The sequence below is a fragment of the Eublepharis macularius genome, chromosome 19 (assembly GCF_028583425.1).
Source record: "Eublepharis macularius isolate TG4126 chromosome 19, MPM_Emac_v1.0, whole genome shotgun sequence".
In the NCBI taxonomy this organism is placed as follows: domain Eukaryota; kingdom Metazoa; phylum Chordata; class Lepidosauria; order Squamata; family Eublepharidae; genus Eublepharis; species Eublepharis macularius.
This window is the reverse complement of record NC_072808.1, coordinates 20,037,243-20,063,945: the sequence shown is the minus strand read 5'-3', so window position 1 is coordinate 20,063,945 and position 26,703 is coordinate 20,037,243. Positions and strand designations below refer to the sequence as shown.

The window sequence follows — 26,703 nt, the reverse complement described above, 5'->3', positions numbered from 1 at the left end:
GTAGGGAAGAGGGCTGAAGAGATCCATCTGTTGAAGGGATATGGGGGGTGGGTGGGAGCACAGACTTTATTACTATTGCTGTAAATATTGAGGGAACCACACACTTCACTACTATTGCTATAAGTATGATCCTACTGGGTTGTTCCTATATTGTTTAATACGTCAGTCATGAAATTGCTTATTCTCTATTGCAACATTTCCTCAGCTCTGTATTGGATTTCTGCTGGTTTTAAAATCTTTGCAAATTTGCATGTATCTATTACGTGTTTATTGAAATGTCTTTGACATTGTCTGTACTTACTCACATCATGAGAAGACAAGACTCTCTGGAAAAGTCAGATGACCCTTCCAAATTTGATTCCCAGATCTGTGGTCTGTAGGGATGTTGTCTATTCTGTGCCCTCATTCTCCTACACCTGTAACCTGGGACCTAGAGGGAAAAGGGTGGGGAAAGGGCTTCTCCAGTCTGCCCTTTCCCCATCCCCAACCTGTTTTTCATCATGTGCCAAGTTCTTGACTCTCACAAGCACACATTTTGAATGAGAGAGAGAGAAAAGCAGGACAGATTCAGACCTCAGCAAAGAGATCCTAGAAGGTCCTTTTGGAGGCCCTTCCACCAAAGTTGCCATCATTTTCTTAACATTAAAGAGTCCAGTAACACCTTTAAGACTAAAGGTGCCAGACTTAAAAGTACTACGGGACTCTTTACTGTTTTGCAACTACAGACTAACATGGCTATCTCCTCTGGATCTATGAACATTTTCTTAGGTTCCTGTGCCTTTAACAGATGCCCCTAGAGCTGAAACTTAGCAATGCAGTGATAGGAAAAGCCACACAAGATTCGTGTCTTTCTCTGCTTCTGCTGTGAGGCACAACAGCTGAGTCTCTCCCTCTCTCTCTCTCTCTCTCTCATACACACACACAAACACCACACAAACAGGAACCACATCCTGACTTCGGTTTCTGAAGGTCATTATGCATCCATCTTAAGGATGGAGCCGGAGGTATTCTGCATATGCTCAAAGGCATTCCCTGTTTTGTTATCACTTTGCATATTCCCAGGCTGAGTCCTGGCTTTGAAAACAGGTTCCAGAGCTAAAGCAAAGGGAATGCCTGCTGAACTTGGTAGAACTGGATGCCTTCAGCCCCGGAACCAGCTGGTGAATTCAGACCACTGTGGCCAATGAAGGGCTCTGCTATCTTCTGCAGCCTCTTTCCAGTCAATTTTGTAGTGCCACGCAGCAGGCGACCATGAGCGAAGTGGAACAGAGCCATTGGAAGAGCAAGGGTGAACATAAAGACCTTGTGTGATGCAGCCAAAGTCCCCTTCGCCCAGCATCCAGCTGCAGAAAGCCAGATCTTCTGGAAAGTCCCCGTGCTTTGGGGGAGGGAATACTAAAACTCTCTCCTATTGCCTGTCCCCAGGACTGGGTATTAAGAGGTATACTGCCTTTGTACTTGGATGTTCTACTGAGCTATAATGGCTAATTGGAATGAACAAACTGAGTTCCATCTCTGAATTTCTCTGATCCTAAGAACGCCTTTTATGTTTGGTTAAGATTAATGCCATTGCCTGTGGCCTGTGCTGTGGTGTGTGACTGTGTTCCAGGGTGGGGTGGCCCCAGGGCTGTGCATTTTCTTGGCAGTTGTTTTTGTTGTGTGTACAGCAAGGCTGTGTGCTGCCAGTAGATTAGCCCTGGGCTGGTAATTGGCTCGGTGGCTGAGCATAAAGGGCAGGGAAAGCACCTCCCACTGGGACAGACCCGTGGCAAAAGCCCAGGAGTAACATTCACAGGTAAGCGGAGCCCACAGCCCTTAAGACAGAGAGTATTATGGGCATCCTGGGACGGAGCGGCTGATGCGGGAAAGGGCAGTCCTCCAGCAGGTGAGGACCAGAAATGAATCGGGAGTGGGAATAGGAAGGGGGAAACGGATCAGGGGCACCTGAGATCAGGTGTGGCTCAGTGCTGATATGTGACAGAGGTGGGAGCTGCTGCAGTCAGGGAATCCCCCCCCCCCAACCCATCCCTCTGCCTCCATCCACCCTGGTGTTTGGAAGAAGCTTTTTTAAAAAAACAAACGGCGCCCCAGTTCTGTTGTGCTTATAAGTCAGGCAAGATGCAGCTTTTCACACTGTGGGCCAAACCAGATATGGCAGGACTCTCATTGTGTGCCTTTCGATCAAGGCAGGCTGTATTGTAATACCACTTGCTCAAGCAAGTTCTGCCATAGTGGGGTGTGCATGCCTCGAGGGCTACTGCTTGCACTTTCTCTCTATGGCTTCATCAATTTAGATAGCCCCATTCCAGCACAATGAGAGAATTCCCTTCTATAAGGGTTTCCCTCCGCCCAGATCTGTAGATCATTCATATGAAATGTCAGAAGCGTCGATACTTCTTTTTTGACATGGAGCAACTGAGTATACTTCTGAACAATGGCATGGGCTGAAGTACGGTGCACAGGTAAAAACATATATCTGTTTTACCTAAAACATGCATAGTATATGTATTTGAAATCAGTAATAATTCATTCATACCCCTTAACTTTTAAAAGGGCAACTGTATATCCTTGTATGCATAATAGATGCTCATAAAGTGCACACAGTTTGGTTTGCTGTCTCAGATATACCCAAGAGAAGACCTTTGATCGATGCTTTCCATGCTAAGCTCTTACCATGCCCCACATCTGAACTGGTGCGCTTGCTTGCTAAGGAAATAAGTGTAGCAGGATTTGTGGTATACCATCAGTCCAGTGGCTGTTGTTTCTCATATTTTAGGTAGCCATGTTGGTCCGCAGTAGAAAAATAAGTTTTGAGTCCAGTAGCACCTTAAAGACCAACAACAAGATTTCAGGGTATAAGCCTTCAAGGATCAAAGTTCTCTCCTGTAAGTAGATCCCTGATTCCAGTTACAAGGTGGGAGAGGTGCTGCAAAGAAGGGAGTCAGGATGCAAAGGAACAATGCAAAATGTAATCAGCTTGACTAGAGCAGGACTTATACCCTGGAAAGCCTCAACCCTGGAAATCTGGGGACATACGCAGGAGTATTTACCTGCAGAGCACCTGGCTGGGTTCCAGGGCAGTTGCTGATGGGGCAGCTGAAACAGGCTGGGTGAGAAAGGTATTTCCTCTTTAGTCACTTTGGTATGAAATGCAAGAAATACTTGCATATGAAGGAAAGAGCCAGATGTCCCTCAGGCAGCATGCCAACCTCACGCCCACTGGCTCAGGGTTCTAGATTCATTTCGGGATGGGGGGGTCCCACTATGCATAAGAATGCATTCTGGAGCAACCGGCTTTCTGCTCCTGAAGGCTGTGGGATTGTTTCATGCCATTTCCAGGAGGGGGAGCCATTGCCTCATTTTTGTTGAGCTCAGGGTGACCCTTGCAAAATGTGAAAGCACACTCTCAAAGGAAACTTTTTTGTTGTTCCAGATTTTCTGGACAGGCGCTCTAGACGATCACAGAAACAGTGCTGTTTTCTCCCTCTGCCACTGGGGAGTGCTGCAACAGCTTGCTTCTGGAAGGCCAGGAGAACTCGGAGGCACTTGGAGTGAAAAACATGGACATGACTAAAGACGTTGCCTTAACTACCTCACAAGGTGACTCCTCGGTTCTCCCTTTTGATGGTGCCCCCCCCAGTTCCCTGGCCCTGGACGGTGCCGCACAAGACCCATTCACCTCTGTGCGGAATGATGGCCATTTTGACGAGAACTCCCTCACTCCACTCATGTCCTCAGAGACATTTAAAGTGACAGGTGATGAGGCGCAAAACTGTGGCCATTCTGATCTCCAGAGCAAGACACCAGATCCTTCCTTAGAGCAACTTAAAGCTGGTCATACATCAAGTTTGTCAGTCCCAAAAGAGGAAAGCAGCCATCTTGCATGCCAAGACGAGACACCAGAAGCCTCCTCAGAGGAGCCAAATCCTGCGGAAACCTCAGAAAAGATAACTGACGGGGAAGAGGGCAGGCCTCACAAGCACCGTGACACATGCCCCACTGCGACTGCTGGCTCCCCGAAGCATCCGGAACCTTCGGAAACACCAAGCGAGCTTGGCCAAGGAGAAAGGGGAAGCCCTTTTGTTCATTATAGGGACACCTCTGAATTTTTTCCAGAGCAACAAAAGTCTGACAGTAGCACCTGGATCCAATTAGTGGTAGGGGAAGAGAGTCAGATGAATTGCCATGGGCAATCTCCAGGTGTGGCTTCACAATTGCCAGAACAACCGGAAGGTGCCAGAGACCCTAAAGAAACAGTCTGCAGTGCGGAAAACAGTCAAGACCCTTTTGGACCCAAATCCGCCTACTTGTCGCTTCCGGAGGCGAATTCTCCAAAGCAGCCCTGGGAAGGGGGCAGATTTGTTTCACCTGACCACCCTCCCAGCTGTATTTCCTCTGCTGACCCTCAAGAGACACTTGACCCTGCCAACATTAGTGAAGGCCAAAAGCCAGGTGGCCAAGAAATGACAGGAACAGGAGAAAGGGAAAAGGTGGCTGCTGGGCAGGAGCACCAGCCAATAGATTCGGGGAACAATCTAGGTGACCCAAACAGGCAATCCTTGGAGGAGACCCCGGCAGATAACTCCCAGACAAGTCAACAGCGTGTTGCCCAAGATCAGGAGCACTCAGCAGCCAGTCCTTTCCAAGCTCTGGCATTAACAGACCCTCAATCAGGAATTGGCACTTGTTGCCAGCAGAGGGCAGCTGGCACTGGTTGTGACACATTTCCCAAGGCAGTGCCACCGCTGTCTCCTGTGGCAACCAGGTCCCTTGGGCCTGCCAGTGAGGGCCCAGCTCCTGGATGTGACGAGCAAGGGAGGGAGGGACCGAATGCTCCTGAATCTCTTGCAGCCGGCAGCAACAGTGAACCTCTGGGTGAGGCTGGAGCCAAAGCAGTTCTGGGATCTGAGAGGGGAGAAGAGAAAAACAAGGACACTGGGCCAGAACACACCATCAGAGAGCCAGAGGGTGCCCAGGACCCAAAAATCCTGGAAAGTGTGATCTGTACAAGCCCTGAAGACCCATATGATGCCATGGTTCTAGCCTGCACTAAAGATTCACTTGATACCAGGGATCAGGAAGACTCCCAAGATTTATCCAGTACCCAGTATCTGGTTTCCACCCCTGAGCAAGCTGGTTCCAGTGCCAAACCCAGAGCCATCTTGCTAATCCATTCGAAGGAACCTGCCAATACTGAAGAGCTGGTGAACGCTACAGATCCTATTTGCACCACACACGCTTCTGATGAACTTTCTGCGGCACGCTGCCCCATGGACTGGATGGAAAATGACACAGGTAACCCAGAGAATCGCTGCCCCACCACTGAGACTCCTATTGAGCGAGAGATCCGTCTTCACTTGGAACGAGAAGAGCTCCTGAGACAGGAGAGGGGCTTGACCAGCCCTCGGGGTGCCCAGGAGTATGTAGAAGTGCGGATCAGGCCTATCCTGAACCCGAGTGTACCACCCTCCCTGCTGCCTAAGGAGAAGGAACGCCAGTGGGCTGGTGCCCAGATGCAGCGGGAAATTCAGCGGGAGTGTCAACGCGAGGAGGACCTGGTACAGTTGGGAAAGGTCCGGGGGGCATATGACCGAGGGATGCAGCAGGAGCTTCAGGAGAAGAAGATGATCTTTGAGCAGCATTCCAACATAGACCCTCTGCCCCCCACCAAGATGGTGCCAGGCAGCTCTGAGGGGATGAGGGAGCGATCCTTCGATGAGGCTGACAGTGTGACCGGCACAGTCATGCTGGCTTCTGGAGTTCTGCCACAACTCCAGCAGCCCCTACTAGAGAGGCCTCCCACAGCCAACCCCTTCTTCTGCTTGCGTGCCAAAAACTCCCAGTCTCTTCTAGAGCGAGAGGTCCAAGAAGCACGAGAGAGAGAAAGGGAGCTGCAGCGGCAACGACACAAGCTTTACGGCTCAGCGCTCCCCCAACAGCCCGAGGAAACCTCAGATCAGGACGAGGAGGCTCCCTTCCAAGCAGGTAAGATCTCTGTGTGTAGCAGGTGTAATTGGGGGAATTACAAAGCACTGAAGTTTTCACGCAGAGTGTGTGAAGTGTTACAAAAGTCTGAGGTCATACAACAGAACTGACGGGAGGCTGGCCCAGGACAGAGAAAAGAAAATACTTCTTTCCCATGGCACCTGATTCATTCTGTGGTGCTTGTATGGCTGCTGGCTTCAAAAGGGGATTATGTGGATTCATGGCAGAGGACAGAGCTCTCGGCTGCACTGAGACTGGGGAGGTAAATAAGTCCTCTGGATTCTGTGGGTCTGTGAAGATCACTTGCTCCAGGGGAGGACTTGCTGTCGAACCCTGAGAAGCGCTGGGGGCTGATCACGTTTGTAAACAGGACACTAAGAGTCCCTCTACACAAGACAGCTGGGCACGTGTTCATCAAGTGCAGGGAGATGCAATATTAGCCAGGAAGCATAGTTTTAAAAGACAGAGCCGGTGGAGATTGCTCCTCAGAGGGTTTGTTAATTTCATCTTTGCTTCCCCAAGGCTCTGTCAGTTTCACCTCTCCAGTTTAAAACTGTGTGGGATCTCAACCAGAGGACACATGGAATGGAAATGGGCTGGAGCTGCCTTCCAGAGCCGGGCTTGGACCTGGAGAGGTTCTAATGGGCTGAAGTGTCACTTCTGGCATTTCACAGCCCCTTCATACAGCTCTAGTATACAAGAAAGCCTTTGCCCTGCCACCAACTCTGTCTTTTTAAACTATCCTTCCGGGTTAATATTGCATCTCCTGACACACATTCTTCATTTGTCAGATGTCTTATTTAGAGAGATTCTTAAGTAGTCCTTGGTCTAGTCCAGCAAGAGGTCCTCTCCTGTTCCTAAATCCTAAATGTAGATGTGGAGAAGCAGAAGGGGGAAGTGCTGTGTGGCACCTGAAGAGAACGGCGGCAGAGCTCTGCTGCTTCAAATGCAGGGGATGCCCTAAGGGCCACACTCAGTCTTGCTCCCAAGCAGCTGCAGCAAGTGTCTGAAAGCCCCAGTGAGCAGAGGCCATCCCTTAGGAGCAGTCCAGGACTCCTTGCAAGGCTGCAGAGTATATACGGGGTGCCCAGAGCCTAATGCAAAACTGTGTAAGAACTCTTGTACTCCAGGTCCGAATGCTCACCGATGTACAAAGGCATCTCTGATGCTGCCTAGCGATATTTATAGCTCTGACCTGGATAGCCCAGGTGAGCCCCATCTTGTCAGAAAGATGGTGGTGGTAGAGAGTGCCCTTAAGTCACAGCTGACTTATAGTGACCCCTGGCTGGGAGCCCTGGTCTTTCTTGAAGGTTTCCCATCCAATAACTAACCAAGGCCCACCTTGCTTAGCTTCTGAGATCTGGTGAGATCAGGCTCACTTGGGCTATCCAGGTGAGGGCCTGCATGCGTACTTGATGGTGGAGAGTGCCCTCAAGTCATAGCTGACTTGTGATAGCCCCTGGTAGGGCTTTCAATGCAAGAGACTAACAGAGGTCTTGCCTCTGCAACCCTGGTCTTCCTTGGAGGTCTCCCATCCAATTAATATCCAAGACCCACCCTGCTGAGCTTCTAAGGTCTAATGAGATCAGGCTCACCTGGTCTATTCAGGTCAGGGCAATTACCATTTTAATGGTAGAATAGGAAAAAAGGCAGTTGGAGAGGCAGTGGAATGAGGCAAGGGAAATGTTGTCAATGAGAAACAGACCTGCAAAAATGCCAACTTCCCAACTATATGACATCCAGACATGCTACATGATACTTAGCCAGGTTTGGGAAAGATCTCAGAAAAACTAGGAAATAGATGGAAAGTGGACAATTAAGGGGTGATGTCATATGGAAGCTCAAAAAACCCTGCTCTGGTTTGGATGTCAAATCAGAGAAAAACCTCCATGCAGAAGCTCCCCAAGGAACAAATGCATCGAATATGGACACACGTTTTATATCGCTGTAGGATTTGGGTGAATGCATGTGCCTCATTCCTCTGGTCTGCTGTTAGCATTTGTGAGCTTAAAGTGCACATTTATAGCTAGCCTGCAGAGTTGTATGTATGTTAAGTATAGGCAAGCCTCTGTTTGCACACTTTAAGCTTTTGTGGACAGGCTTTGGCCTTAGCAGGACTGTGTGTTTTTTGCATATGCATTTGACTGAATTCTGTGCCCAAAAAAAGCTGGATTCTGCAATGTGAACAAATTGTGCAAGTTGATCAAATGCCCACAATTATTATCTTATTTCACATAATCTATCCTGCATTTCTACAACATAGCAAACACTACTTTCTGTTGTTCGTGGGATGGGTGAAGAAGCCATCCAGGCTGCTCAATTTAAGGTTGCCAACTCCAGTTTGGGGAATTCCTGGGGATTTGGGAGTGGACCTTGGGGAGGGTGGAACTTGTGGAGAGAAGGTACGTGATACCTGAGTGAGTCCACTCTTTGAAGTTTCTGTTTCCCTCAGGGAAAATGCTCTCTGTTGTCCAGAGATCAGTTGGGAGATCTACGGGTCCTACTGGCAACCCTACTGCTTGTGACCAGCTGGTAGTCTGATGCAGCCACCTCTTAATGGCAGTGGGCATTGGCCTCACGTTTTTCATCCTGTCTTTGCAGCCATGAGGTCTAGCAAGGTGATGATTTTTAAAAAGCTACAATTCCTAGAGAATTATAGAAGCTGAATTTGGTACCCAATAACACATTCGTCTGCAAGGGTGTGCTCAGGGCTATTTATTGTTAGTTAAACATGAAAAATTTTTAAATTTTATATTTTATATATGCCAATAAAGGCTTGCTTGACTTGACTGACTAAACACGAAAAATAACATTTAATTAGAGTTATTTCTAGACCACATTTGCTCCTTCGAAAGCCGGCACAAGATGGTTTACAATAAATCAGTACAGGCCAGTCAAATAAGCAACCCTTTCAAGATGATAGATAAGATGGGCAGCCGTGTTAGTCTGTCTGTAGCAGTAGAAAAGAGCAAGAGTCCAGCAGCACCTATGAGACTAACAAAATTTGTGGTAGGGTGTGAACTTTCGTGAACCACAGCTCTGGTATCTGAAGAAGTGCACAGTAGCTCATGAAAGCTCACACCCTGCCACAAATTGTGTTAGTCTCATAGGTGCTGCTGGACTCTTGGTCTTTTCTACCTTTAAAGGTAAGGCAGCCATTCCTTTGCCCTGTCTGTTGAGTCACAAAGAGTCATGAGGCCCACCTTTGGTGTTCCTGCTGACTTCTGGCACGGGCGCAGCCTTCCAGCGTGCACTCCCAGGACTGGGGGGAGGGCATTCCAGTCCTATTACAAACTCATTCTTGTCTCTCTGTACATAAGAATGGACAGGTACCAATCAGATGTTATGAAATGAACACACACTGGACGGTCTCCTGGGAAATCCGTTGCTTACCTTGCAGCACTATAAAGGAAGTGGGCAAAATCTGACACTGCTGAGCAGAAGGAGAGGGGCGGTGGAGGAGTGGCAGAGCATCTGCTTGGCCTGCAGCCGGTCCCAGATTCAAGCACCAGCGTCTCCAGTTAAAAGGAATGCGTAGGGGGTGATGTGAAAGACCTCTGCCTCAGACCCTGGAGGACCCTCTGACTGACCTTGATGGGCCAAGGGTGATGATAAGGCAGCTTCCGGAAGTCCCTTCATGGCAAGAGTCTATTAACAGAGGTGGTTTGCCATTGCCTGCCTCTGCAATCCTGGTCTTCCTTGGAGGTCTCCCATCCAATTACTAACCAAGGCTGACCCTGCTTAGCTTCTGAGATCTGACAAGATCAGGCTCTCTGGGGCTATCCAGGTCAGGGTAGTTAACCTTCCTACTAAATTTTTAAAAATGAAGTGGTGCTGTGGGGAAGCTGCCGAGTGCCGACTTTAGAGCAGTAGACAGAAGAGGAGGCTTAATGCTTCCCACTCTGGCATTTTACAGTCTGGAATCTCCTTCCTCGTCTGCTCTTCTCTCAGTGGGGAAAATGCAAGCGACCGTTTTTTTCCCTTTCTACAGGGCAGGCAAACAGCAGCTTAAGCAGGCTGTGAATCTGACTGGGGAAAAGGCATGGATGGGAAGGATAAAGCAAGGGTTTTTCTGGAGAGGAATATCCTGTCCTTTTAACTGAGACTAAACGTGTGGAGATGGGCAGCTAAAGCTTTTCATGGCTTGGAGGTAAATAACATCACCAGGCAAATATCCCATTAAGCCTCTGGTAAAAGAACAGGACATTTTTCTCCAAGCCAGGCCAGGCCAGTCCAGTCCTTTATTTCATGCTCACAGACCAACAGGTCATAAGCAGACAGGTTCAGTAAATCAAAGTACCGAATGATACAATTCAATAATAATGATTAACCAAATAACCAAAAATGCTAAATACAAAGTATAAAATATATCATTAGGAGGAAAAAACATTAAAAACTATAGATAAAAAATTTGCCACAGCAAGAGTTACACTCGGGTTGGTATCAGCTAAAAGCTTTGTAACTACTTCTTGTTTAGAGATACATCTCTACTTCTGGATGTGTACTGAGATCCATTTATCTCTGGTGAGTACATGCTTGCAGTCAGTAAAAAGGTGCCAAACCATAATAACATTTGATTTATATATTTGATTCAGGACGACTTAACACCCACTCAGAGCGGTTTACGAAGTGTGTTATTATTAACCTCACAACAATCATCTTGTGAGGTGAGTGGGGCTGAGAGAGCTCTGAGAGAGCTGTGACTGACCCAAAGTCACCCAGCTGGCTTCAAGTGGAGGAGTGGGGAGTCAAACCCTGTTCTCTAGATTAGAGTCCCGCGCTCTTAACCACTACACCAAACTAGTATCTAGATTCCCTGGTTTACAATCACAAAAACAGTCAGAAATGGGAATCCGTAAAAACCTGCCTGTTAACTCTCGTAGTGGCAGAACATTTAATCAGGCCTTAGTAAAAAGTATTCTGTATTTGGGAATAATTTTACAATATGCAGGTAAGATCTTTAGAACAGGGCCAGGTTGCAACCCATTGTTAAACACTCTAGCCTTTCCGTGCCCTCGGCCCCACCGTCCTTTTTTTAATTAAAATCAGGCGCTCAGAGAGTTGCTTTTCATTAAACAAGAGTAAGGTGGAGATCCCATTATTAAGGATCTCCAGGTGGTTTGTATGGCCTTTGACTTCCTCTGCTTAGGTTGTTTCAGTCATGCAGAGGGGCCAGATGTGCTAAATTTTCCCTCTTTGGCTCTCACCTTCCAAAATGGTCCCATCTTCCCCATGTTTGATATTACTGAGGCAGCCAATTGAGCTCTCTGTGCCAGACTCTGAGGCCAAGACAGCAACAATCAAATGATAGCAAAATGTTATTTAAGAAGCCTGACCTAAGCATGGTAGTACTTCGTGGTACTTCTAACAAAAACTCAAATATTAACTCAGCTCATACAGTCTCAGACTGAGTACTTAATAAGGGTGAGGTGAATAAACAGACAATTTTAACAATGAGCAATCAAATGACCTGGCCATAAAATTGGCAAGGGAAACAAACCCTCTGTCCCTTTCACTCTTAATGCTCCTTCATCTAGCACACTGGAGAGTCTTCTTCTTGCTTTCCAGGAGTGTTTTCCTCTTTCTTCCATTCTTACAGTTCCTTTCCTTTCTGCTCTTGTAAACTTCCCTCCTGGATCTTTGTGGTCCTTGTGAATTGTGCTTGGCAATCTTTCCCAAAGGCACTTCACAACATCCCCAATGTTTTCATCTGAACACTGGGCTCTGCCCCCCCCCCCCACAAATGCCAAAGGAGCATAATACTAGGGCTGCCAAACTCCAGGCAGGGCATAGATTTCTAGAATTACAACTCCTTTCCAGGCCACAAGATCAGAAAATGGATGATTTGAAGGGTAGACTCTGTGATGTCACATCTTTGCTGACCCCCCTTCCACCCAAATCTCTACCTTCCCCAGACTCCACCCCCAAATCTGCAGGAATTTCCCAAAGCAGGACGGGCAACTCTATATAATGTGTGTGTGAACTTCAGCGTTCCAGTGCTACAGGCCTGTGTCAGACTCTTTCATTCTGGATTCTGGCTTTGTCATCCTGAAGCAAGTGGTCCGAGGACCAGAACTGGCATGAAGCAGTTTGCCTCTCACGGCAAATTTGGGGTGCTGTTAAAGGGCAGTGAATGTTCAAGCTCGTATCTTATTATCTCTTACCGTTGCTTGGAGCTTCTGCCACAAGAAACCAAATGTCTTCAGCCATCTCTGCTTCCTGGGTTAGGGCTTGAAGCCCACAGCTAACTTAGGGTGGGTCAGTTCCCCTTTCGTTCCTTTCCCCCTCCCCAAGCTAACCAGCATGAAAACTTGGCAGCCAGCAAAGCTACTGTGTACAAAGAGGGTGGAAACAGACCTTCCAGACTCTTGGAACAAACAGAGGTTGAAGTTTAACAGAAGCGAGGGAAAGAGCAATTTGCCTTTTCTCAGTGGGTGTGACCAGGGCCTGCAACTATCCCCTGTGTAATGACTGCAAAGCTCCCAGTGGAAATTCTTCATGGAAATAAGGGCCTTTGTTTGATTTCCTGGCTAGCAACAATGCCAGAGCTTGTGACTCCCTGGGGCTCACCTGTGAAAATGCTGGCTGTAATTACTAAATGTGGAGGGAAATGTACTCTGCACATTCTCAGAAGCACTCCCTGTTATGGCTGTTAAGATCTTCTCTTGCACTGGCTCCTTGTTTTCAGAGAAACCACCCTGCAAGAAACTGGATGTGACCTGGCCCCCGCCCAGCCCATCTGAGACCTGCCAGGTGAATGGCCTTCACCAGGTAAGACCTGCTCCATCTCACTTGTGGCTTAGCTATGTTCAAGAAACCCCTGGCCTGTCTGCTTGGCCAGAAACTACACCTAGGCTGACAAACATTATACATACACACGTTACAGAATTGTAGTCATATCAGGATATTTTCAGCACACCACAATCCTCTCACTCACAACCATATGCTAATTGGCAAACAGTGCGATCTCTAGAGATGTGCCTGAACATTTGTAAAACTAACAAAATTTGTGGTAGGGTATGAGCTTTCATGAGTCACAGCTCACTTCTTCAGATACCAATGGATTTCCATTCTGTACCACTAAATGTGGTGCCTTTGATGGAGATAGATCAAGATGGGTAGCCATGTTAGTCTGTCTGTAGCAGTAGAAAAGAGCAAGAGTTCACAATCAGTAGCACCTATAAGACTAACAAAATTAGTGGTAGGGTATGAGCTTTCATGAACCTCAGCTCACTTCAGAAGAAAAGAGGTTCTTCACTTCCTCTGAAGAAGTGATCTGGGGCTCACAAAAGCTCATACCCTACCACCAATTTCATTAGTCTTATAGGTGCTACTGGAGTGTTGCTCTTTTCTGCTGCTACAGACAGACTAACATGGCTACCCATCTTGATCTGACATCTCTGATAGTTTGCAAATTAATGTGCCTATAGAACCAAAGATGTTCCAATATTCAGCCTCCACCTTTTCACATGGGTACGTTCGCATTTTGCTCAAAGTCTCCTTGAGGCAAAAGACCAGAGGGAGATTTGGCACATCTCCTCTGCAGACAGTAGTGCAACGCAGCCATTGACACATGAACCCAGTTCAGAGCTCATGTGCTTTGCATGGAGGATGTCCCCAGCTTGAATCCCTAGAATCCCAGATCTTAGGGAGCTGATGCTGGGAAAGAGAAACCTCTGGAGGGTTCAGTCAGTGGAGACCACCTCAAGCTGAACGGGCTGAGACTCTGACTCAATAGAAAGCTGATTAATGTATTCATGTTTCCCCAAAACTATTATTTAAAACTAGCAACCAGGCCCGTTGTAAAAACAATGGGCTATAGAAAACGGCCTCCAGAGGGTTGCGTCACCACGGCAGGCCTTCCTAGTCCTCTAGAGGGCCACACCAGCATGCCGGGCCTCCGGAGGGCTCCGCTGCCTTAATGGGGCTTCCTGCTGGTGCACTGGGCCTTCCCAGGTCTCCGGAGGGCTCTGCTGCCTTAATGGGGCTTCCTGTCACTGCACTGGGCATTCTCCCACCACGCTGGGCCTTCCCGGGCCTCCAGAGGGCGGTGCTGCCTTCCCGGGCCTCTCCCCCGCTCTGTGGCCATGGAGGTGGCAGGGAGGCACGGCACGGCACCCCACCCAAGGCTCCACAGCAAGAGAGAAGGCTGCCACAGCCCTCCAGAGGTCTCCTTGGGAGGGCCACGCCGTGGAGGCCTTGGCTGCTGCTTCTCCGGGCTTATCCTGGTGCAAGCGCAGTGTTCCTGACAACTCACTGCACCTGTTCCAGGATAAAAAGTGAGCTGTTGGCAACGCAGTTTGTCTTTTATATTTTATGATCGTTTTAATTGATTTTATTGTTAATATTGTTTGCTGTTGGTTCTTTGTTTTGGGTGTGGTGGTTTCCACACGGGGATGGGACATGCACTGTTTCCTTTTTTGCTGGCACAGATAAAGCACAACAGCAGTGGGACTTTCACATAGCAGGATTCACCGCAGGTCCCCCCCCCCCAGGTTTATTTGTATTTATTTTTTTACTGTAATTATACCTTTCTCCCCAGTAGGCACCCAAGATGGCACACATATCACAGAACTCAAAAGAACCACAGAATAGCTGGGAGGGGCCACACAGACCTGAATCTAGTCCAGCCCCCTGCCCAGTGCAGGATCAGCCTAAAGCAGCCACATATTCATCCAGCCTCCTCTTGAAAACTGCCAGTGAGGGGGAGCTCACCACCTCCCTAGGCAGCTGATTCCACCTTTGAACTACTCTGACCGTGAAAAAGCTTTTCCTAATATCCAGCCGGTACCTTTGTGCATGTAATTTAAGCCCATTGCTTCGCGTCCTACCCTCTGCTGCCAAATGGAACAGCTCCTTGCCCTCCTCCAAATGACAGCCTTTCAAATATTTAAAGAGAGCAATCATGTCCCCCCTCAACCTCCTCTTCTCCAAACTAAACATTCCCAAGGCCCTCAGCCCTTCCTTGTAAGGCTCAGTCTCCAGACCCCTGATAATTCTTGTCGCTCTCCTCTGCTCCCTTTCGATGTTGTCCACATCCTTTTTGAAGTGAGGCCTCCAGAACTGCACACAATACTCCAGGTGTGGCCTGACCAAGGCAGTATAGAGAGGGGCTATGACCTCCTGCGATGCTATGGCCCCTTTGATACAACCCAGGATTGAATTAGCCTTTTTTGCCACCGCATCACACTGACTGCTCATATTTAGTTTATAGTCCAAGATCTCTTTCGTATACACTACTGCCCAGAAGTGTATCCCCCATCCTGTATTTGTGCTTCACATTTTTGTGGCCCAGATGTAATACTGTGCACTTATCTATGTTGAATTGCATCCTGTTCACAACTGCCCACTTCTCCAGAATAGTCAGGTCTTGTTGAATTTTGGTATTATCAGCAAATTTAATGAGTAGCCCATTTACCCCTTCATCCAGATCATTGATAAAAATATTGAAAAGTACCGGGCCCAAAACCGAGCCCTGCGGCACCCCACTGGACACCTCCGTCCAATCAGATAAAACGCCATTGACCACCACTCTTTGGGTGCGGTTCTCTAACCAGTTTCTTATCCACCGAATTGTCCTATTGTCCAGTCTGCAGTCTTCCAGTTTACCCATTAGAATGTCATGGGGGACCTTAGCAAAAGCTTTGCGGAAATCATGTTGACAGAGTTCCCCCGATCCAGTAAGCTCGTCACTCAATCAAAGAAGGAAACCAGGTTGGTCTGGCAGGATCTGTTAGGAACAAAACCATGCTGACTTCCCCGGATCACTGAGTGGTCTTTCAGATGCTTACAGATGGATCCCTTTAAAATCTGTTCTAATATCTTCCCAGCAACAGAAGTCAGACTGACTGGCCTGTAGTTTCCCGGGTCATCCTTCCTCCCTTTCTTAAAGACTGGGATAACATTCGCTCTTCTCCAATCTTGTGGCACATCCCCAGTCCTCCAGGAGACCTTGAAGATGATGGACAGGGGTTCTGCAAGTTCTCTGGAAAGTTCTTTCAGCACTCTTGGGTGCACCCCATCCGGCCCAGGGGATTTGTATTCATCCAGTGCAACCACAACCTCTCTGTCAATGTCAACTAGCCATCCAGGTGTCCTGTCATGTCTACTACCATCTCCAGATGGGCTCAAGTTCTTCAGGGAGAAAACAGGGGCCAAAAAGTCAATTAAGCCTGTCTGCTTTTTCTCTGTCCTTCATCAGAGTTTCTCTTTCCACTCCCAACAGCGGTCCAATTGCCTCTTTTACCTTGCGTTTGCTTCTCACATATCTGTAGAAGTTATCTATTATTGTATCAAGCCGCCCTGGCCAGACCCAGCTCGTACTGAGCTTTGGCCTCTCTGATGGCTGATGTGCAAGTACCTAGTAACCCTCATATACTCCTCTTCAGAGGCCTGTCCTCTCCATTTCCTGAACATTTCCTTTTTCTCCCTTAGCTTATTCTGGAGCTCTCTGTACATCCACATCGGTTTCATGGAGCCCTTACCATGTTTCCGTCTTGCTGGGATAGTGAGGGCTTGAGCTTGGAAAAGCTCGTGTTTGAGAATGGCCCACCCTTCACTCGCTCCTTTCCCTTCCAGCACACTCCCCCACGGAATGACTCTCATCAAGCCTCTGACTTCATCGAAGTTGGCCCTACGAAAATCTAACCTACGAGTCTGGCTATGAACTTCCTTGGCCCCCCACAGCAACTGGAATTCAAGGAGGACATGGTCACTTCTCCCTAAGGTCCCCACCACCTTCATCTCATCTACCAATTCTTCCCTGTTGGTTAATATTAAGTCTAGTATGGTTGAGCCCCTTGTAGCTTCCTCCACTATTTGAAAAAGGAAATTATCGGCCAGGCAGGTCAGGAAGTTGCGTGAGTCTTGCCGCTTTGCTGAGCTTGTCTCCCAGCACACATCGGGGAAGTTGAAGTCACCCATAATTAAAAGGTTCTGATGTCTGGATACTCTACCAATCTGTTCAAAGAGGGCAGCATCCATTTCCTCTCCCTGGTCAAGCGGTCTGTAGCAGACTCCAACAACAATACCCTTTGTCCTTCCTCCCCTTATTTCCAGCCATATACTTTCCACTGGGCTGTCAACCACATAATCCAGAACTTGCTGACAATCAAGCCCTCTCCTCACATATAACACCACTCCACCTCCTCTTCTACCCTTCTGGTTTTTCTTGAACAACTTGTACCCTCCACTAACACATTCCAGTCATGGGAATCATCCCACCAAGTCTCAGCAATTCCTGCTATATTGTAGCCCTCTGTTTGCAAGAGAAGCTCAAGCTCTTCTTTCTTATTATCCATACTTCGGGCATTGGTATATAGGCACTTGTAGCCTTGTACCTTTGTTTGATCTGTCCTACCCAGGTGGGCCCCTGCTGTCGTCACTTCTTCATTTAAATCCCCATGTTGATCGTCCCCTTCCCCTTGTGGAATCAGTTTAAAGCTCTCCTGATGAAGCTCTCCAAGTTCTTTCCAAACATTTTCTTCCCATCATTCTCTTTTCCCCATAACAACCCTGTGAGGTAGGTTAGCCCTGTGAGAGAGTGGGACTGGCCCAAGGTCACCTAGAAAGATTCTCTGGCAGAGTGGAGATCTGGTTCTCCCAGATCCTAGTCTGACATTCAAACCACGCTGGCTCTCCTGGACTACCAGGGCCAAAACTTCAGAGATATCCAGGTTTCAGAAAGCTTGGAGAAAAACTGGGAAAGGATGTACAATGATGCTATGGGGAAGCAGGACCCGCCCCCGCTGTGCTAAAGCATGAAACCCAGAGCAGATAACCCATGTTGCAATGGTCCATGCGCTTTGTATTAATAAAGTGAACCGCCATGAACTTGATACGCATGCTAACCATTTCTTGCCCTCTCTGGGGCCATCTTGGGCTTGCTGTCATCCTTTAAAAACTTTTTATCCTCTCTTTGAGGGAAACTACCCGCAAGGTTCCTGTCATGTCTGTCATGCCATCCATGCCATATTTTCAGCTGATGTCCTGAACCATTGTTCTTTGCTATGTCTTGATGTCATATTTCTAATGCCATAATTTGCTTTGCATTCACAGGCTTGCTGTAGCCAAAGTGTCTTATCTCTTATGCTTTGAAGCTCTGAGCCAAAACACACGTTAAGAAATACCTAGGTTCAGCACGTGTTCTCTTACCTCAAGGTTTGCCGGGATCTGTAGGCGTCCTGGAAGCTTAAAGTAGGCGTCCTGGAAGCTTAAAGATCTGTAGGCGTCCTGGAAGCTTAAAGTCCTGGAAGCTTAAAGGATCTGTAGGCGTCCTGGAAGCTTAAAGGCGTCCTGGAAGCTTAAAGCTTAAAATACAGGCGCCTGTATTTCCCTTCCCCTTTCTGCTGCTCTGTAAATGCTAAACTTTAAGCTTCCAGGACGCCTACAGATCCTGGCAAACCTTGAGGTAAGAGAACACGTGCTGAACCTAGGTATTTCTTAACGTGTGTTTTGGCTCTCTGTGTCTCTGACCTTGTAAACCTGCTAGTTCTCAGGAGGAAGAAGAATACCGTGTTTCATTCTTAATCTATTGCCTCTCTTATGTCTAGACAAAGCATGTAAACTATTTAGGGAGTTCTCCGGACTGCTTCGCACCAAAAGTTATATTTTCCTATTGGGAGGGGGAAGAGTGCTTGGAACCTATATGAACCATAGTTTTACAGATTTTACCATTCCTGTCAATCTTCTGATCAACCTGAGAACATATCTGTGAACATGATTTGATTCCTGATAAAGCCTTTTCAACCAAAACCATGGAGTGCTTGCTGTGAGGGTACAGGGACCTATCTGTCATAGCCTGTCATCCACAGAACTGATAGTTCCTTGGGTAATGTAGTCTTACAAAGAACAGCTGCTCAGTGCAATTCTCCACCGGGGGAAGAGTGATGGGAGGGATTCTCTTTCTTGCAAAAAGCCTTGGCTTGGATTTTCCTCCAGGAACTCTGGAGGTGGGGGCGGGGGTGGAGGAGTAACAGGAGGCAGGAAATTCAGGATGGCTTTTTGCAAGAGAGAGAGAGAGAGAGAGAGAGAGAGAGAGAATTCTCAGTGGAGAATTGCATTGAATGGCTGTTCTTTGTAAGACTACAGTACCCAGAGAACCTTGTAGAACCCATGTGAAGAACACCTCGTATAGTTTGGCTATTTGTTGTGTCTTTCTCTTTCCTAACTCCCCCTGCCCCCACACTTATTTTGCAAACTCTTCAGGGCAAAGGTCTGTCTTTCTTCTGTATGTTATTCTACCAAGTGCCCTGTTTCTTGATAATGGGAAATACGTTAAGCATAAGAATGGAGTCATTGTTTATTCCCAGTAACTTGTAGTTAGTGTTTTGGGAGTCTCTCTGTTGTAACAAGTCAGTCCAGGGTCATAGGAAGGCCTTTTCCCACATCAGAAACAGATGCAAGAAACTTCAAGGGTATAATCTCTCCATTCATATTTGTATGAAATAACTTTGACCCTTGGCAAAGGTCAGATTCCCCAATGAGCTTCCAAGAGGCAAGCAAGGCAATAATTTGATGTGACACTTGGTAAGACAAATCTGTTTGATGCACACAATTGTGATCAAGCCTCGTCCAGCATAGTTTAATGCTAATGGTGGGTAGGGAAGAATCCACACAAACTAAGGAATGGGGGGGGGGTCTTGCATTTATGTTGTTTGCCCCAGCTTGGATGCTGTTGGGAAGCAGGTTTCCCCCCCTCCCCGCCCCACTTCCTAACCAAACTCTGGTGCTTTTCTGCACCTCTCAGGGTTTCCTCAGCTTTTTTGCATTCTTTCCAAAAACTGATTTACTCCAATCTTTTTGGTAAGATAACAGCAAAGCCAGAGTAGTGGCCATGTTGATGGGTAAGTGCTGATCTTTTTGGGTCTTGCTCACGTCAACACCATTTTCCCTGCCCATAACCCACCATTTCCCCCTCACACTGGATGTCTTTTTAAAAATCACTAGGCATTGCTTGATCATTAGAAATATTTACAGTCATGGTCTCCTAGTTCCAAACTTCCTTTTTAAAAAAGTAAGTCCCTACCTTTTTGTTGCAAAAGGGGAAAAATACAACCTGCTCCTTTTCCTTTTCAATGTTGCAATGAAAAGGGCTAGAGACTTTTTTAAAAAACAAAGGGGACAGGGCAACGAAGGAGAAACCCACTGTGTAGAAGTCCCATTGCCTGCTGAATTGACTGCTGCAGCAATGAGGAAATCACAAGAGGAACAATCCACTGGGAAATTCTTCTGCACAAGACTAGCTGAAATGGACAGGCGGTGCATGGAGGCACTCTTTTACCGCTCTTGTCTTTCAAGGAAGTTTGTGCCCGCCCGCCCCTCCCCCAGTCAAATCCCTCTGCTTGCTCCCTCTCAGCTGTCCTTACTGGTACCCAAAATCCAGCATCAGAGAAAACAGCAAAAGCTATTGGTTGGTTATCTTTCTCTTTGCATACCTCACCCTCCTTTCAACAAAACCTCAATAGGCGCATTGTCATGCATTTACATTTTGTTTCCTTTGCATTGATAGAACAAGGCAAGCAAACTGAGACACAAGAGTGCTGAACCCACAGATTCCTCGGGACTTCTTTCACATGGTTGCAAATACTGGAAGGAAATTCAACGTTCATTTGTTTCATTTGCTTGCTTATGGATACTTTGGGAGAGGGAGACAAACCCTTCCATTTTTGGAGACCCTTCAGCTCCAAGGCACATCTCAGTGCCTTTTAGTAGTGGAAAGTGCTGTTCTTGCTATCTCATTTATAGTTGCAAGTGACTTATGGCAACACTTCATGGAGTTTTCAAGGCAAGAGATGTTCAGTGGTGGTTTGTGATTGCTTGCCTCTGTGTAGACTGGGCTTCCGTGGTGGTCTCTCATCCAATAACTAACCAGGGCTGACCCTGCTTAGCTTCCAAGAGCTGACAGGATCAAGTTAGCCTGGGCCACATGGGTCAGGCCAGTGCCTTTTACAGCTCTTGTATCCAGGGTCAGATGGGGACTTGAAGTCTGCCCTGAAGCAACCTGGATCATGTCTCCAGTCATGCAGGCAGAGCCATGAGGGGCCCTCAGCCTGCACTTGGGCCACAATGACGATGGCCACCAGCATACGCTTGCCTCTTGTTATCACTGCGGCAGCCCGAGGCTGTTTCCACACGGCTTACTTTGTTCCAGAAAACAGCAAAATCTTGCCCGAAATCTCACGAGAAGATGCTGTTATTGCATCTTCTCATGCAGCACGATAACAGCATCTTCTCACGCGATTTCGTGTGAGATTTCACTGTTTTCCAGAACAAGGTAAGCCGTGTGGAAACGGCCCAAATCTGAGAGTCTCTCTACACGAGACATCTGACACAAGAAGAACACGTGTTGAGAGATGCAGTGTTAGTCAGGAAGGGTAGTTTAAAAAGCTGGGGGCAGGACAAAGGCTTTGCTCTACACCGGAGCTGTGTGAAGGGAAACTTCAGCCCATTAGAACCTCTCCAAGTCCAAGCCTGGCTCTGGAAGCCAGTTCCAGCCTATTTCCATTCCTTGCTGCCCTCTGTTTGCGATCCCACAGAGTTTTAGACAGGAGAGGTGAAACTGACTGAGCCTTTGGGGAGGCAAAGATGATATTAACAAACCATATGAGGAGTGATCTCCACCAGCTCTGTCTTTTTAAACTACCCTTCCCAGCTAATATGGCATCTTCCTACACTTGACAAACACATGCCGAGGTGTCTCATGTAGACAGATTCTGAGACAAGCAAGCAAATCCTACTGAATCGGACCCTCCACATGCCTGGTTTAAAAATTAAACAAATACACTGGGGGTTCATAGCACTCCCAACATCAAGGCTGATTTAGACCTCTGGAATTCTGAGAGATCTTACCCAGGGGACTAAATCCATGAGGAAGTTCTCCTGCTCAAAGGGCAGCTCTCACACAATGGGAAAACGTCTTGATAGATTCAGGTCCTGTATCACCTTAAAGACCAACTAGATTTCCAGGGCATGAGCTTTCGAGAGTCAGATTAGGGGAGCTCTGACTCTTGAAAGCTCATAACCTGGAAATCTAGTTGGTCTTTAAGGTGATACGGGGCCTGAATCTTGCTCTTCTACTACCAACCAACACAGCTACTAATCGGAAATTATCTTCTTAATAGATTGCAATCCATTAAATTTAGTTGGGAAGGGTGCTGTTTGGATTTTTCTGTGTCAGGCTCCCAACATCTTTTAGGTGGGCTAATCCAAGCCCTGTGCGCTCTACATCTTTTAAAGTAGAACATTCATGGCATGTTTAAACTCTGATGCCATACTTAGGATCGCTTTAAAAATTAAGGCGTTATTCATTGGGATGTAGCGATCCCAGGAGTGCATCCTTCTTCAGGAACATGGGAAGTGCATGTTTGGAAGGATCAGATGCAGCACTTAGCCTAGCATTTTATTTTGTAAGGATCTGAGCAGGCAGCAGGTGACCCCCAGAAAGTGGCCAGTGGTCCCCCTCTACTTGCTATCCTTCCTACTCTAGCAGGCATTGAATGGGATGTGGATTCCCAGGTGGGGTAGGTGCCATGACCAGCCCTGCTGCTTTTGGAAACTCATTTGGTATCTGAAAGGGATTAACTTTGCCTGCACACAGTGAGAGTGCAACTACCTGCGTCTGCATATCGATACGGGGTTACTCTTTAATATGGGGCAGAGCCACACTGCTAATATGAGAAAACTCGCAAGAAGATGCCCTTGGGCCCACAGAAGCCGCCGTTTGCAGTTTCTGCCTCGTGCCTCATCACAATGTCTTGTGCATCCCCAAGCATATTGTGTTGCATTGACACAGGCACAAGCAACAATCACAAAAATGCTATGGTCCCCTGGTTAATTGGGGCATTGAAGGTTTGATCAGTGGGCCTTTCGAGTATCCTTGTTCCCCAAGCAGCTGCTTGAAGCCAGGAGAAAAAAGGAAACAATGAATTTTCCGTTGCAGAGGAAGTAGATCACTTGATGTGGAACAGCTGCAGGTATACCTGGATGATGCCTCTATCCTGGACCCATTCCAGTCCGGCTTCAGGCCTGGCCATGGTACAGAGACGGCTCTGGTTGCCCTCACAGATGATCTGCAGCGACACCCAGAGCTAGATCAAGGGGGGGCAGGAAGGTAGCCTGCCTCCGGCACTGCCAAAGAGGGGGCACTGGGCGTGGCTGCCAGCCGCCGGGAGCGCGCTGTGGCTTGCTGCGTGGGAGGCTGAGCACAGGGTTGGGAAACCCTCGCCTGCCCCGCCGATGGGGCGGCTGGCTTGCCGCATGCGCAGGACCTCCCAGCCCTGCACTCAGCCACCCGTGCGGCAAGCTGGTTGCCCCAGCACACGCCCACGCTGCTGCCACCAGCTCTGCGGCGCACTGTACACTGGGGCGGCCAGCTTGCCGCGCAGGTGGCACAGGACAGCGGGACAGAGGACCAGACAAGGTCCTAGCAACCCTAGATCTGGCCCTGGCGACACCTGGACCGGGGCAGGTCGGCACTGCTGATACTTTTAGATCTTACTGCAGTGTTCGACATGGTCGATCATAATCTTCTGACCCGCTGCCTTGCTGATGTGGGGATTCGTGGAACAGTCCTGCAATGGCTGAACTCTTTCCTTCACAATCGGGGACAGAGGATGGCACTCAGGGAACAGATGTCCGCTCGCCATTCTTTGGTATGCAGCGTCCCTCGGGGTGATTCTTTCCCCAATGCTATTTAACATCTATACGCACCCCCTCGCCTGATTAGCCTGCAGCTTTGGGCTGGGTTGTCACCAGTATGCGGATGACACTCAGCTCTGTCTGCTGATGGACAGCCAGTCTGAGCTCGCTTTGGATTCCTTGTCCAAGGGTCTTGAGGCTGTGACGGTATGGTTACATCAGAGTTGCCTGAAATTGAATCCCCTGAAGACAGAGGTTCTGTGTCTGGGTCATGGGGCAATCGAGCTGGGGACCCGGCTCCCAGCCCTCGATGGGGTACAATTGAAACCTTTGCTGACGGTGAGGAGCCTGGGTGTGACCTTGGATGCCAGACTTTCAATGGAGGCCCAGGTCATGACCGTTGCCAGGTCTGCCTTTTTTCATCTTCGACAGGCCAGGCAACTGGCGCACTATCTTTTGCCCCGGGACCTGGCCACAGTAATCCATGCAACAGTCACCTCCAGGCTAGACTACTGCAACTCTCTCTATGCTGGGCTGCCCTTGGGCCTGACCTGGAAGTACAGTTGGTCCAGAATGCAGCAGCACACGTCCTTACTGGAACGCCAATCCGAGCGCACGTTCATCCTGTGCTGTGCCAGCTGCACTGTCTCCCAGTGGAGTTCCAGTTCTGGTTCAAGGTGTTAACCCTTGGTGTTTAAAGCCCTTCACGGACTGGGACCTGCATACCTGCGGGACCGCCTCTTCCATTACGTCCCCTGCAGGGTGTTGCGCTCTGCAGACAAGCAACTCCTGGTGGTCCCCGGCCCGAAGGACCTCTGCCTGGCCTCAACCAGGGCCAGGGCCTTTTCTGCCCTGGCCCCGGCCTGGCGGAACGCTCTCCTGTTAAAGTTCTGCAGCGCCTGTAAAATGGGGATGTTCCACCAGGCCTTTGGCTGAGTGCCAGCGGGTGTCCTCCTTCTTCCATCTAAGACCACCACTTTTTCTGGGGCTGCCCTTGGCCATCTGCTATAACCATATACCCAATATTTGTTTAAATAGCCTGCTCCTGGACTATTTTAATGACTTTTTAAAAAATATTAATTTTATGGTTTTGTGACTTTTAATGTATTTTTTAAATGTTGTTAGCAGCCCTGAGCCCATCTGTGGGGAGGGCGGGGTATAAATCAAATCAAATAACTAACGCAGACTCTTTTTTTCCATTTTCCCACTGACTCCCAGATTCTTCTTCCAGAGAGAGCAAACCCATCCACTTGCATGTATGGGTGCCCTGAGTTTCCATAGCCTATAGCTCACTTTTCTCTCTCTCCTTCCATTTAACTCCACAGCTGGAAAGAAGTCCTCGAAGTCGCCAGAAGAGTCCCTTAATCCAGCGCTGGGAGTCAGGGACGGTTGGCAACCAGGAGAGCCAGGATTAGGGGCTGCCCTTGCAAGAAGAGGATGTGGATTGCATCTCAAAGACTCCTCCAGCTCTGCTCCAAGTGTATCACACCACGTGCAATGTGCCTCTGGTGCCAGCCAGATGTTCTTTCTACAATTTGGCAAAAATATTCAATAGTATTTCTGTGCAACTCATTTAACTCTGCTGGTTTAAACCTGTCTGTCTTCTCCCAAGTCTCTCTTTGGAGCTCAGAGAAGAAACTCAGAGCAGGTTCCTGAGTGTCACGAATCACATTAGTCCGTGTACCTGAGTGAATCTGATACCTATTCCAAGCACTTTTTACTCTTTCCTAAAGTTTTTCCTAAATTTTATCTGTGCTCAGCTGCCAAGCAGTGTGGGAATTGCTTCCCTGGGAGAAGCATATACAAGAAGCAGCATGGCTGATAAAAAGGTCATGACAAGGTGCCGTCTTGTGCCAATAACATCTTTTCCTGTTGGGGGTCTGGCATTTAGTTGGTCCTGGGAACTCTCAAGCATCTGGGCAAATGTGTATCTCTGCATATGCTCAGGGAATCAGTGACATCACAGGGCCAGTTCCTACCAGATTGCTTTGCACTCAGGCGTGAATGCCCAAGTACACCCCTAAAGTGCCAGATATGAGGCGGCTTAAAGCATGGACTGTATTTTAGCCATGTCCCTTCTTAAAATCTACACTAACCACACCCCCTGACAATGCTGAAATTACCCACACAGCTGCACCATAGGACAACTCCAGATGTTTATGTCACACCCAATGAGTGGGTTGATTTTTACTGAATTGGCCCTGTCATGACCTGTTGCTTCCAGGTCATGCTAGTAATGATATCATTGTCATTGATGGAGGACACAAGCACATTTCGTGAGTGCACACAAGTGAGTACCAGTTGCCTCCCAGCCTCTGCGTGCCCTTCCTTGTTTTTACCTTGTGGGGGACCTGATAACCTTCCCAATTTGGATTGGGACCCTAGTAGGCAGGGAGACAAGGCTCAAATTCCTTCCACTGTTTTTGCAAGCTAAAAGAGCCCTGGGAATATGCTGTTTGTCCTGTTGGAAAGATTTACATGTAGCCATTTGTATGTATATGTGGAGTGGCAAATGGATGAATAGTGGCTTGCTGTCGGTTATTTCAACTTGGGAAAATGGTGTACGGGGAAGACTTAAGCTTCCTGTCCTTGTGTGCTGTGGTCCCAATCCACAACAGGCCCCCATGCACCCGAGGATTAATTCACAGCACAAAACTCCCAGACACACACGGCCCCGTGTCATCTACATCATCTGCATTTGTGTGGAATTGCTAGTATACCCTAGATAAGCCCACAGCCACCTCCTTTCCCTTTCCATGTGGACAGCAGCCCATGTCTGGTGTGTGTGTGTGTGTGTGTGTATTGCCCTTGGGTGTTCACACCCAAGCACAAAGAAGCCAAAATCAGCAGAGGCCTTTAAGGATGAAGAATTGGGTGATGTCCTCCAAGGGCAGTCCTGCATGTGGCAGGGGAAGAGTTGCCAGGGACATTCCCCCAGCAAAACACAAACCTTTGCATTAAAAGAGGGGCTTGCTTTTGCCTGTGCTAATGAGAATGGCTGCTTCCGATTGTTGCCTTTCTAAATGCTAGAAGAAGAATCACGCTGGGTCTTGTAATGGATGGAGAGGAAAAGAATGTCCC

At 48.1% G+C, this 26,703-nt stretch overlaps 1 protein-coding gene across 1 annotated transcript; it reads left to right on the top strand.

The window, feature by feature from the left end:
• The first annotated feature begins 3,448 nt into the window (after positions 1-3,448).
• MISP3 (MISP family member 3) lies at positions 3,449-25,218 on the top strand. The gene is made up of 3 exons (XM_055003758.1): positions 3,449-5,985; positions 12,674-12,756; positions 24,948-25,218. The coding sequence occupies exons 1-3, from the start codon at positions 3,561-3,563 to the stop codon at positions 25,035-25,037; spliced, it is 2,598 nt and encodes an 865-aa protein (XP_054859733.1). The 5' UTR covers positions 3,449-3,560; the 3' UTR covers positions 25,038-25,218.
• Positions 25,219-26,703: the final 1,485 nt, after the last annotated feature.

Bases quoted from the DNA above. Each gene is read 5' to 3' on its own strand.
- MISP3 (XM_055003758.1), top strand. From the start codon at position 3,561: ATGGACATGACTAAAGACGTTGCCTTAACTACCTCACAAGGTGACTCC. The intron at 5,986-12,673 runs GTAAGATCTCTG...CCTTGTTTTCAG, and splicing joins GGAGGCTCCCTTCCAAGCAG to AGAAACCACCCTGCAAGAAA. The intron at 12,757-24,947 runs GTAAGACCTGCT...TTAACTCCACAG, and splicing joins AGGTGAATGGCCTTCACCAG to CTGGAAAGAAGTCCTCGAAG.